Source organism: Leptidea sinapis, chromosome 45 (genome assembly GCF_905404315.1).
Source record: "Leptidea sinapis chromosome 45, ilLepSina1.1, whole genome shotgun sequence".
Lineage (NCBI taxonomy): Eukaryota > Metazoa > Arthropoda > Insecta > Lepidoptera > Pieridae > Leptidea > Leptidea sinapis.
The window spans coordinates 1639842-1653853 of record NC_066309.1 but is presented as its reverse complement, the minus strand read 5'-3'; the positions used below and the strand labels follow the sequence as shown (position 1 = coordinate 1653853).

General features: G+C 32.1%; 2 protein-coding genes and 1 long non-coding RNA gene across 3 annotated transcripts; 1 reads left to right on the top strand and 2 right to left on the bottom strand.

Moving 5' to 3' along the window:
- The first annotated feature begins 965 nt into the window (after positions 1-965).
- LOC126977545 (60S ribosomal protein L37a) lies at positions 966-2735 on the top strand. The gene is made up of 3 exons (XM_050826401.1): positions 966-1132; positions 1301-1429; positions 2561-2735. Exons 1-3 carry the CDS (start codon positions 1130-1132, stop codon positions 2699-2701), a joined length of 273 nt encoding a protein of 90 aa, XP_050682358.1. The 5' UTR covers positions 966-1129; the 3' UTR covers positions 2702-2735.
- Positions 2736-5395: 2660 nt separating this feature from the next.
- On the bottom strand, positions 5396-7728 carry LOC126977488 (solute carrier family 41 member 1-like). The gene has a single exon (XM_050826332.1). The coding sequence runs from the start codon at positions 7451-7453 to the stop codon at positions 6131-6133; it is 1323 nt and encodes a 440-aa protein (XP_050682289.1). The 5' UTR covers positions 7454-7728; the 3' UTR covers positions 5396-6130.
- A 4013-nt stretch (positions 7729-11741) lies between these two features.
- On the bottom strand, positions 11742-13206 carry LOC126977556 (uncharacterized). Its single transcript, XR_007732232.1, has 2 exons — positions 13098-13206; positions 11742-12642 (listed from the first exon to the last, which is right to left on the bottom strand). It is a non-coding gene; the product is annotated as an uncharacterized LOC126977556 (long non-coding RNA).
- Positions 13207-14012: the final 806 nt, after the last annotated feature.

Here is a 14012-nt window from a genome sequence, read left to right as displayed (position 1 = left end):
TAATAGAAATGGCAATAATAAATAAAATATCATTATGACAATGTCAATCTGTTGTCACATCACATGAGTAAAACGATAAAAAGTAGCGTGTCGCAAATGTTATTTAATATGTTGTGTAAATTTAAGCAAGAACAAAGAGAGAAGGAAGCTATATTGAGGCAAAAAAAAATGTTAAAACGTATTGACTGAATTTGTATGTGTAATGAATTTGATACTTGATTTATGATATTAATTCAAAATTTTATGTTTCTTGTGTTTCACATAGTTGACCTACTATTTACGCAGTATTATTTCTGTGTATTTCATACAATCTGGATGACAGTTGTGACCAGGAAACAAATAATATACCTAGACAAAACATACATTTCAGCAGCTCAAATGGATACAGTGATAAGAGATGCTTTTGAAAGTATAGAACATTGAAAGACAATGACAGAGCATATTCTTCATGTTAAAGTTCAGAACAAAACGAGGAATGGAGTAATAGAATATAATAGTTCCAGTAGTAGTCAAACAAATAAATGGATATAGAAATTTTAGAATCAGCTTTAGATTATAATAAATAAAGTCTGTTTACCATCAAGTATGGCTTTTATTTTTATTCTCACGTCAGCTGTATAGTTCATTAAATATTGTTCTTGCATTATAGGTATTTATTACCCCTTCAATAGGTTCTAGGTCCTGATAATATGATGCCATTGTACGTTGATGAAAGAATTATAAATAATACATTTTACTGCAAAGAACTCATGTGTCAATAATGTGTACAAGAATTATGTAAAAATTACTGTATAAAATTTAAAAACCAAAACCATTACGTACAAAGTTACGGGTAAGGAAATATCAAAAAAAAAAATAGGAAAAGTATCAAAATTATTTATTCCTAACTTTAGTTGGTAATACTTCGACCAAGCTTGTCCAACATCCGGGTTTTAAAGTTGTTTGTCCCCGCCTTCGCCGTTGTACGCGCATTCCAAGTCCAGTTTATACTTCATCCTAGAGTGCAGTGAAGTGTCAACTGTCAAGTTTGTCAACTAAAATGTCAATTTGTAAGTAACAGTCAAAGAAGTTGAAAGTTCTTGTTTCCTCTTTTTCTGTCATCCGTTGTGTTGTGCGGAATAATTTTACAATGGTGAGATTAAATTCTTATTAATTTAGATAATCATTAATGCTAATTCGTCTAAATCATGATCATTTTATACAATATTTATAGTGTATCAAAATCAGTGCAATATTTTATGTGTTCAGTCAGTGTTTCGTTGGTTTGGTTGAGTGCATACAAATACCTTGATGTTTACAGGCAAAACGCACGAAGAAGGTTGGAATTACCGGTAAATATGGCACTCGTTATGGTGCCTCTCTGCGTAAGATGGTAAAAAAAATGGAAGTAACACAACACTCCAAATACACATGCTCCTTCTGTGGTAAGGTAAGTTTTTGGGTCTTGTGTAGTCAAGTGGTTTACAAGTTTGTAAACTTAGACTGACATCCTTACAAGATTAACTATTATTAAAGCAAAAGACTACCTTAAAAGTAACCCTGTAGCTACATTCAGTGGACAATAACAAACAATTTTATTGCAAATATTTACTGTTTTCACCAGAATTTGTCCGTTCTTTGATAGATACTATTGATGATCTGATATAATTTTCTACTAATTTGTGGTAAACATGATCACTTCGTAGTTGAAAAGGCACAGCAGGAAATTGGCTCTATTTAATGACACCAATAGTCCCAGCAGTGGATGCTGTAGGACAGGTGGATGTATCTTTATTTTCAATCACGCTTCAATATGGTTAATAAGGTTGTTCTTCTCAACTACAGTATATTGACTGTAGAGGGTTCCATTCTAAGGATACAACACTAGATCAGGTGTAAGTCAAGGCAGCGATTTCGGACCCTTCCAATTTATTATTATGATTATGATATGCCAGATTTGTTATTTGCTGATGAACCTCTTACAGTCAAATAGTGAAATTTAAACAAACTTTTTCATAGGATTGCTCATTGAATGAGTTCAAATTTGGGGTAGTTTATAGATAGTAAAAAGATATAGAGGGTAAAGATTATTCATAATAATTCTAACATTCATCTTTATATAATTTAAATAATTATATTTAAGTCAAGGCTGTATCAAAATAGGTTACTCTTTAATGATAGGCTTTATTGGTTTAATTAAAGAAATAAAATGTTTCTACACCAAAACTAGGTTATGTTGAGCTACAGTTTAAGGATAACTAGAAAATTTTGTATATTCCGGGTGCCAGGAATGATTAACAAGACAGTACCATTCTCACATGTAGTTGCTAATTGCTATGACTAAACCAATTCAGTCTCATTTTGTGAATCTTATCAGTATTTGGGAGTATAACATATAACACAATGTCCATTGATTACTGACATAAATATGTAAAATGTGATCAAAGAACATCATACTCCTACCACAAGTATTCAAGTGTATCCACCTCTTATATTTAACATAAAAATTGTGGAAGGTTGCTGATGGACTTAATGTTTGTTTTTATAATTCTTAAATTATTGATACAACAATAAATTTCAGGATGCCATGAAACGCAGCTGTGTTGGAATTTGGTCATGCAAAAGGTGTAAGAGAACCATCGCTGGTGGTGCGTGGGTGTTTTCAACTACTGCTGCCTCATCATGCCGTTCTGCAGTGAGACGGTTACGTGAAGTCAAGTAAATAGTAGTATAAGGAAATAAATTAATTACAAAAAGTATGTATTTTATTGCATTCCATAATTTAGTATTTTTATGAAAGTATAGAATAGTACCTATTTGCAGTCGGAATAATCTTCACTTCTTGTCACAATAGTTATGAAATGTGGTTTGACAGTAGAGTTTACCACTCACACACCTGACTTGTGACACTCTGGCTTGCTGGTCACATTTATCAAACCAATAAAACTTGAAAAATGTGTATACAGATAGCTTGAGTTGCTTTTCTGGACTGGAAGGAATTTAATTGACTCTAATTAATCAGACTGCCAACTTTCACCACTAAGAGAACCAACTGAAGCACTTTATACACAGAGGAAACTAAGGATTTGAGGAAAATACTTTTTTTTTTAATTAGATTACGCCTCTCAAAACTGGACTACTCAGAATTCCTGAAAAATCTGCAAAATCACAATTATTGTCACTTTGAGACATTCTTTGTTAAGTCCAATTAGCTCAGTATATTTTTACTAGCTAGTAGCTAGAGCACCCTTCAAACCAAAAATCTAAATAGTGATTACACTCTACAGCTTAGCAGCCGAAATAGGAGTTGGTTTGGTTAAAATCTAGCAGACTCATGAGCTAAGAAGCCTCTCACAGTTATATAGTTTTTATGGGTTCATACCTATATATAATGATATATTCTATGAAATTAGTTAATGTTAACAGATACCTTATTCTTTGAGCATTTATAAGGCAATGTCACTAAGCTTATCCTTTTTAGTTGTGTTTGATTCACAAGTAAAGTGGTCCCATGTTTTTAAGAGATATTTGATACATTAACTGATGTATGAAAAATTAACTCTGTGTAATGATTTTGTTGTGTACAGAGCAATATACATTTGAAATACTTTGTTTTCTTTCTTGGTGAGTTTGAGTGGTTTTTGTATTGCTATAGCATAATTTTCCAGGTATTCAATGATCACATTTAGTAGGCTTATCTATAATTTATTCTCATAATATTAGAAAGAAAGATTTTTATTTCAGTATATAATTAATACTGAAATAAACACCACCAGTAGGAGTAGTAGTAGTAGAATGTGTTAAATTTATTAATGCATAAAATAATAATTATTCAAAAAAATTTAGAGCCTTATGAAATATTGCAGTAGGTAATATTGATTTACAAAATTTGCTATTAAAAAAGTATAGGCTTGACGATTTTGTAATAACCTAATCAAAAAAAGAATTTTTTTAAATGCACATATGTGTAAATTCTGGAGAAGAATAGAAATGATATTATTCTACAATCTTAAGTAGTTCTTGTGGTATACCACAAGGGAGTGTGTTAGGGCCTCTTATTTTCATTGTACATCAATGGGTTGCCCCAATGTACAGAACATCCCATGATACTCTGCTGATGACTGCACTGTCTGTATTCATAAGTAATAGTAAAGAATATAAGTATGATTAAGAAATCAATGGTATTTTAAATAATTTAGGAACTTGCCTAAACTTATATTATAAAAATTTCATAGAAACCATTACATTGTTCATATAAACTCCAACATGATGTGTGGAAAATACTACATATTTATCTAAAAAATTACATTCATACTAATGGGTTGTATAAACTTACATATTAATGGGTGATAAATAATTATAAATATGGTTCTTAGTTTATAGTATAGGCATGTGTGTAGGTTTATTAATTTATATTATGGGGAACTCATCCTATAGATAATATATTTTTAATGCACAAAAAAAGATAAAAATTTATGTTTAAATAAAAAACAAACAGATAGTTTGGTTTCTATTTCTATCTATTGGTATCTATTCCTATGATAAAAATAATTTTTGAAGATCTCTTTCCTTTATTTATATTGTAGCTATATTTGTAAAATATATATTTACTTCATTATTCACAATCAAAGCAGCATAATTACATAAAATCCAGTAGATTCAAATTCAAATATTTTTATTCAAAATAGGATGTGAAATCACTTATTGAAAGTCAAAAAAAACTACCACCCATTCCAAAATGAATGCCTCAGGCCTGAGAAGAATGGGCGCAACAAACTCAGCGGGCTTTTTTTTTTCATATCAAAAATATGTTTTACAATTATTAAAGTAACACTGCACAATTAAACTTATTATTTATTAGCCTGAGGGTGGTCGCTCCATTCCCAATCTGTGGTATCATTAAGAAAGTCATTTATGTTATAGTAACCTTTACCACACAAACGTTTTTTAACAATTCTTTTGAATAACGTAATACTTTTGTTTTGAACATTTTCTGGGATCTTGTTGTAAAAGCATATACATCGCCCCACAAAAGACTTACAAACTCGAATTAGCCGAGTAGTAGGCATCCTCAGTTTATGTCTGTTCCTGGTGTTATTCGTAATAGAATTATTATAAACAGGCACATCAAAAAAAAATTATAGTTAGCTGTGGGGTCAATCTGTAACCTGATTCTAATGTGCTCATCATAATCTGATTATTTGAGCTATAATATATTATAGGCTGAATATCCAAATAGTAAATTCATCATAATCATTTCCATGTTACCGGCTCCGAGTTGCTGTTACGTATATCATAATATATTTTGACTTGCCATATTATATAGTCTTGTAGCCGTTAGCTTGAGGCTAGACTCACTCAGAGCTTTCAGAATTTGCTTTAAGATTAAATAAAGTATATAAAATAAAAAACAAAATAGGTAAAATAATATATTGTAGTAATATTAATTTATTTTTATAAATTGATATGCAAAAATATGTTAGCACCAATAAGTACTGTCATTTCTTCATAAGTACATAGTACTTAACAATCCAACAAAATAAATACTTTAAAATCACTACAAATAACTTATGTACAAACATTCTAATGACTTAAGTTCGTTTTATATAACTTCTTGACATATTAAGTAAAAATGTTATAATGGTTCTTTCAAATGTAATGTAAAGTTTTCAATAGTATGTACCTATGTAAAATATTTCAAACATTGAATATAATATGAAAGTGCAAATCCGAGTCACCCACCGAGGGTTTCATACATATTATTAGGTACCTATCTATACTTATAAAAAAGGGAAAAGGTTGTTTTTCACTCTTTTTCTAAATGGTATTATTTTATATTCACAGTTCTAGGTCAACAGAAAATACCCTATAAATTATAGTTATCTTGAGTGTCCAAATAATAACCATATAATTTCTTACATTAACTTAGAAGTTGGATTTTATCACAGCTTTTCAGTAACAATTGAAATTATGTCTTTTAATTATTTACTTTTGAAAACTTGATTTGAAAGACCTTATATTATAATACAGTATTCTTTCCATAAGATATAATGATTTATATCCCAAATTCCTAACTAGGCAAGTCACAAAAACATCAGTATTTACAAATACAATACTTCTGAAAATATGTATAAAAAATTCTAGCTATATATTAGTCACCTAAATCACTATCCTTATCGCCGATAGCAAATAAAATGTGAAATGCTATCCCAAGTAGAGTAGTCCCTAATAAATCACCTAAAGCAGTTAAATATGGGATGGCAGAATTATCAGGATCTAAGCCAAGTTTCCACATCCAGACAACTAAATAATGACTAATTGTTAGTAATAACAAAACTTGAAGTAATGCAGCACACATATAAATCAAGATAAATATAGGTGTGACAGATGTATGACCCGCCTTCAGATAACTAATTGTATAAACAAATATTAACTGTCCAGGTATAACCATTAGCATCAATAGTTTTGTTGTATTACTAAAAACTGACTTCTCTTTTTGTCCTGTATGTAATAGTGTTGATAATCTTGATGCATGCACTGCAGCCATATTGCCTCCAATACCATTAATAACTAATTGAAACACAGCCACACCTTTGTAATTAGATACAGTGTATCCTAAAATAAGACCACCAGTACTACTTATAACCATACCAGATATAACTGGTATCCAACCTTCGTCCAAAGCTTGCTTTGTGAAATTATTTTTCCAAGCAACATATCCACATGCTGGTACTAGAACAGCTCCAGCAATAATTAATAAAGCGGGTAATAAAATATTTGTGCCCAGTGATTTAAATAATAATGATGCAATCCATGATAATAAAGCCAAAGTGGTCAGGTCACCCAAACTTGCTGCAATTGGTGTGGCTATATTATCAGGGTTTATATTAACTTTTTTGGATACAACTATGACTCCAATCATAATTAATCCAAGGACAAAACTAGCCAATGAAGCTGTGAGAACACTTGATGCACACAATAACATAGCATGATGAATGTCAAACTCTCCTCGTGGTATCCAGCCCATTGCAACTGCAGCCATTGCAGCTAAAAATCCAACAAGAACTGCTTGGCACTGTATGAGACAAAGATTGCCAACTACTAATGGTTTCAAATGTTTATCTAAATGGCCTAGATGAGCATGGGTTGACATCCGTGATGCTAATGTCATTTCCAAATTACCTTTGAGTCCTAAAAGAGCTGGCACTAAGATATACACTTCTGGAACTTGCACAAAAACATCCCAATGTTGTACTACATCGAGAAGCAAGCTGGCGGCTACCATGCCAAAACCAGCAAGTAAAAATGACACAAACATCTGAACCCCGGCAATCCAAGAATTTTCTTTACCAATTTGAATATCTGGAGGCTTTTCTTCATTATTGATCAATCTATATGCGTTCGGACTCATTTCAGTTTCGGTACTGTTGGAATCCTTCACTGTTCTAGAGTTATTACCTTTGCTTCGGTTCATTTTTATTATCAAATCGATTATTACTTAATTAACAAACCACGTAGACATGAATAACCTGTTGTTTCATTACGGGAATAATCTAATAACTTTAATTTCGTACTATTAATATACTGCAGTTAACCTGGCTAGCTTCTATGAATAATAATTTAAGTACTGTTTAATCCCGTGTACACTAAATTTTTATTTTGTTTTGGTAAAATAGTACCTATCGACTATCAGTATCGAGTTTCATGAAACGTTCAAACCAGCAGCAACTGTATAGAAAAAATAAAAATAGCAAATCAACAGCTGTCAAGTTCGAGGTCAAGATAATCAACGAGTAGGTACCTACTCAACTCAAACTTAAGTGATATCACTCAATTCTTGCAATTTTTTTTAACTCATTTATTGGCATGGATGCAAGTTCTTTTAGATAAAGGTGAAACATCGAATTTTTGCTTCGTGCTGTTTTACGTTCGCAGGAAGACAAATATTGTAATAAAGAGAGTATTAAATACAACCAATAAAAATATTTATTTTCTATTTGAATAACAAATTGAATGAAATGATTTTTTATTTACAACATGATATAGATGTTGAAATTTATTTAATTCTGGTCCATTGAGGGTGGTTCAGTAGGTATTATATTATGTGAATTAAAAGTGGCTTATGGTAGCTGAAGTACGATACTAATTGCCTAGTTTACCAAATAACGTCAGGGTATCGAATATGGTTCCCTAACCCACCAAAGGAAGTATAACTTCAAAAATATTGCATTTTGCACTACAAATATTAGCTAGATTAGTGCATACTCAAATCATTTACATTGCATTTATAAAAAGTGTCAAACTTGAGTGTTACTTGAATTAAAGTGTTTGTGTAATTCAAAATAATATGTATTGTATCATTTAATATTTTTGGAGGTATATCTGTCACTTATTTAGTTTATTTAGTTCTTATAGCAATGTTTATTATAATTTATGTAAAGAAAAATAGCAAAATATTTTCAAACAACAAGTTCCTACTAAATAAAACACTTAAATAATGAATTGTTATTATTTGCTAAGTTAATTTTTAAAATATTTTTATTTTAGGTAATTAAGCTGTGCATGTAATGATCCGAGTAAAGTAAGCACAAGCCAGTTGATACCGGCTGCTGACGGACGAGCAGCCGACTACCACGAGGCCTTGAACTCGAAGTCTAATTCATGTGTGTAGTACGATTGGCGGCAGTTGCCTTTTGCAACCGTTGGTTTACCTTTACATAAATATGTCGCTGTTACTGTGCTAATCAGACGAGACAGCGCAGCATCATTCATTTGTCGTTTCGAACTCTACTTTAAGTCCCAAAATAATCCGTCCGCGTTGTGGCGTATTACATCTCGCTTCATTCAGTAAGAAGGTTTGTGTGAATACGCCTCAAAGAAATGTCATTTTCAGTTTATATTTACAGCTAGATTTGCTAGATTATGGGCAGGTACTACAACGGATCCTATTTCTGCCGTGAAGTAGTAATGTATGAGCATCACTGTGTTTCACTCTGAAGGGCGCCGTAACTAGTGAAATTACTGGGCAAATGAGACTTAACATCTTATGTCTCAAGGTGACGAGCGCAGTTGTAGTGCCGTTCAGAAGTTTTGGGTTTTTCAATCATCTTGAGCGGCATTTCATTGTAATGGTCAGGGCGTATCAATTACCATCAGCTGAACGTCCTGCTCGTCTCGTCCCTTATTTTCATTAAAAAAAAGATAAGATTGCTTTTAGTTTGCAAAAATAATTGGATACATTTGTTATTCACTATGTTGTTTATGATTTGAACTGGCGAACTAGCAGAAATAGGCTCTATCTGGACGTATAAATTATATTAGTTACAATATTTATATATCTGCAATAGCTTCACCATTATTTTGGAGCTTACAAGTGAGTTACTCGATAAAATATATACTGGGGATTATATACGACTCGAAGCAAAGAAAATGATATAATAATTTCAAGTATTATTATGTCGACTGTCTAATATTGCATTTAGTTGTCTCCATACATTATGCAGATTTCCTATCGCAAAAATAATAAAATTTCGGTAAAATGTTTAATACAGATGTGGAGGGTATGATTGCAAATGATCTTGAAATATATGTGATGAAATACCGTTAATCGCGTGCTGGAAACGGACATCAAAGCCAATGGAGAGAAAGGGTCTGATTAGTTTATCAATGACTGTCCATACCCACTGCAGTTTTCACCTGACACTAAGTCCGCAAATCCGCATTGCTTGTATATTTAAGATAGGTTGCTATAATCACTTTGTAAAGTTTCAGATACATTTAGTTTGAGAAATATTTCTGTAACTCAAGCCACTGGCTGTATTTAAGATAATATTTTTTTAATGGGTATCATATTATCAAAATGTTTTGGTTTTTCTTGAGTGTTAATTCCGCCGATATTTGTCTTCAAACAATTCGACACGTGTTTTGTGAAATACATACATCCCGGTAAAAAGGATGACATAATCAATCGTACTAGGTTATGTATATCAAAAAAAAAATCAACAATCAATTCTATCGCCAAAAGGAAGGATCAGCAGATTATTTTGAGTGTAATTACTTGGTGAAATACCCATATTATATCCTGTTTTATTACCGTTACTAATAAATAAAGTAAAGTAAAAAAAAGAGTCTCGTGCCAGAGCTTCGTGAGTCAATATCTCCTGAGGATGCCTCGTGTAGAGGCGAAACATGTGTTGAATTGTTTAAAGACAAATATTCGCCGAATTAACACTCAAGAAAACTCACAACATTTGGATAATTATGGATTTCCGCAAAGTAACGCCTACTACAATATAGCCTACAACAATATTAATAACATATTTGTTACATATCTGTTACAAAGTATACTTTTTGTACAAAGTGAGTAATTTAATTTGACAAGTATTCTGGCCTTAAACTAGGATTCCCTGTGTCGTCCACTCTCTGCCAATACATTAATGCAAAATAAAAAGAACAAATTCATAATTATAGTATATAAAATAATCTAATACATGAAATTCTCTTGTCGTGGTGTTTGTTACCAAACTCCTGCGATTTATAGGAAATTTTATGTGCATATTGGATAGGTCTGAGAATCGACCAACATCTATTTTTCATACCCCTTAATGAAAGGGGTAACCCCCACCCCTAAAAGATAGGGGTGACCACCCCAGTCACGTGCATATCATATAGGAAATTAGGCAGTGTCTACCTCCTTATGAACGTAAATAAATATAGCACTAGTGTTTAAGTTAATTTGGTTCCATTATTTTAAAACCAAACTTCTATTTAACATCCACTCTTAAAATTTTTCCTTACGTTGATACTTAATACTTACGGTAAGCAATCTTTCATATTCCAAAGCTCAATTACAACTATTAGATCCACAGTGCCTACCTTACTAGAAAACCAATGCACGCCCCTGCTCCACCCCTAAATACTTTTTTATTTCTTTTACAATTTTATTTTTATTTTATTATGATTCAGCATTGAAAAATACATACAACCTCAAATTTTCACCCTTCTATATGCTGTTTTTAATCAGCATTCTTAAATTTGTTTAGATTGTTTCATCCACAGATACGCAAGAGGGTTGCAAGATAGCAATCGAATACAATAATTGCAGTGCGATAAATTTTATGTACGATATATTTGGTAGGTCTGAGAATCAGTTGTCATCTTTTTTTTACTTACCCCAAAAAAAATTTTTAATGATTTTTTTTATCTTTAATTAATAAAACTTAGTTATTATTTTTATTGCTGGGTCAGCTAGTATGTATATAATTTTATATGTAAGGTGAATTGGGGGAATACCGACAGAAATTTCGAAGACATGACGGAACTTGTACGTTTTGATAAATAATTTAAATTTGTTTTTAATTAGCAATCATATTATTTACTTTTGTTTATTCGAGTAAATGGCATAGTTATTTATGTAAAGTAGTCCCAGATAACAGCTTTTTTTTCTATAGTATGGGTTTCAAAACTTGACTCAATTTTTTCCCAGGGGATATTACGAAATACCCTGGGGTAATTACGAATGCATTCAAAAATGCGTTTTATTGCGATCACGTTTATAGCCTGTATTCAATTTTGGTTCGGACTTATCCCTCTCTAAAATTACTTTTAAAATATTCGCTAGAACATAGATTATCACATTATGGTGATATATTGCTTCGGAATAGCCCCACAAAGAAGATGTGGTTCTCAATCTTTGCTATCAAACCTTAAATACATATTTTTTTGTTATACTCATAATACAAAGTAGAAATAAAAAAACTAACTTTTTAGTATTGTTTATTATTTATCACATTATTTACTTTTAAGGAGATCAATTTTAGCCTAGACTTGGTATCAATATTTTCTCCATATAATTGAGGAATATGTCTGCCTCCATCCAGCCTTTGGCTCTTGCCGCATAAGATATTTCGAAACCATAGTCTTGTTTTTCGGCCATCCACTGATCCCACACATACTTGCAAAGCTCTTTAATTTACAAAGGTAAATTATCAGAGGTGGTAATTTGTTGCCACAGGCACTTACACCTGTTAAAATTGCAATGTTTTCTTTTCCGGTTCCATGTGTTGTTCTTGAGCACGGCTTATTAATTTCTCCCACCACTTTGGTTTTAGTTGGATCTAGACACATGGATGATTCACCAAGATTCCAAATTAAGTGGGGACATTTAAAAGATTCAATTTTCTCAATGTTTGTTCTAATAACTGAAAGTACTCAGAAATGAGAAATGGATCGGTAATTTTTTCGCACGTAATCAACTGGTTGTGCCTTTTTTAGAAAAAGTCGGTGACGTCGCCGAAAATTTATAAACCAGTCGGGCCCTGGAATGTTGTTCCTAAATGGTGTCTGAATATTATTAAGCTTAACATATTCCCCAACGAGGTCTAATATTTCATGTCTAGATAGTCCAAACCTCCATTTTTCCAAGATTTTGACAGCATCTGCCAATCGTTTCTCTTCCTCCCAGGGTATAGCTGGTGGTCTACCTTTATTGGGCCTTGTATTGATTTTAAATCTATCAAAAAGAGTAGTATTGGGAATACCGTGTTTTTGCGCTGCACTATATATTGTGAGTTCCCCATTTTCACTTCATGGACGGCATGGGCCAGATCATCTGACGTGTATGCTTTAATTTTTTTTCGTATTTAAGTACGAGGCATGATGAAACTGAAAATAGAAGATGAACATGTAAGTGGATTCCTCTACCGAAGCTTATAAACCTAGACTAGATCCTAACCCCGCTAGAAAGTTATAATCAGAATACATAATAATTATTCTCAAAATAACGTATACGAAGTTAAATAAATACATTTATTTAAAACAGACTAGATTATTTTGTGTTAATTCAATATTTCATTGTTATGTACAAGTTTATATATCTCTGAAAAAATGTTAATGATTGGTACCACAGTGTATTTACTTTCATGTTAAAAAAATATATTTTTTATCATAGATTGAGATGCACTGGCTTTTTCTAAAAAAATGTGTCTCCTATCGGAATCACCCCGACGGGGGAATACCGATTAAATAATTAAAACGAAGTTAGGACCTATTGTGCAGCATGTCACTTATATAAAAACGATAACCTATGATAGAAACATATTATTTTTCGTTTAACTTACCAGGTAGCTGAGAAATCGTGGTTGAGGTTAATCCGAAAGACAAAAATGGCGCGAAAAAACACTCGTCTCAGATAACTTGACACGTTTCACGGCCGGCTAATGTAAGCGACTGACGTAAACTGAAGCCTCGGCGGGTGATTAATGGCGTCTAATCATATATTGCCAGTAAAGAAATGTCGCTGCCTTTGGTAGAAATTAATAAAAATCGGAATATACCCATTTTCGTAATTGCCCCAATGCACCTTATATATATTTCAATGTAGCCTTGCTCTAAGTAAGTAAAATCGCATTGATACCAAGATATTATATATATACATATACAATGAATTAAGTAGCACACTGATGTTTTGTTACATCTTTAGAACTAATTAAGGTGTTCAGATTTAATAAGTTAAGTTTTCATTTGTATAGATCATTTTGCTTGCTAGTCGATAAGAGATGGCGCTAGTTGTAATTGAAATCACACAAACAATATTTGTATAAATTTTGTAAGGCTCAAATATTTGTTTGGTTAATATATCGATCTCTAGTCTTGTATGGATTGTTTTATTTCGCATCCACTAGAGGAGCTTTTTGGGAACCTGTTCATGGTCCTCCAGAGTCGGATTAATAGTACAATCGCGACATCGTGAGTGCAGTGATTAGTGTCCGAACTAAAGTGCTGAAGCTGTAGTGGATCGCTACAGAGGGCGCTTTTTCAATATCTATATAATTGTACTTTTTCAATATCTACTTTGACTTAGAAGAAATTAATCAAAATTTCAACTTAGAAAATTTCTAAGTATCGAGCCAGGGACTTAGTTGGATTTAGGGCAAAAAGTGAAGTGACGGGGAATCCATGCCCGTGTTTGCCTAGGCCCTAGAAGTCTCAAACACTTAGAATATTTTGTGTGCGACATTCAACAAAAAAATCAA

Excerpts from the sequence above, each read along its gene's own strand:
- LOC126977545 (XM_050826401.1), top strand. Across the intron at positions 1,430-2,560 it reads CATGCTCCTTCTGTGGTAAG|GATGCCATGAAACGCAGCTG; the intron begins GTAAGTTTTTGG and ends AATAAATTTCAG.
- LOC126977488 (XM_050826332.1), bottom strand. The coding sequence starts at position 7,453 with ATGAACCGAAGCAAAGGTAATAACTCTAGAACAGTGAAGGATTCCAAC.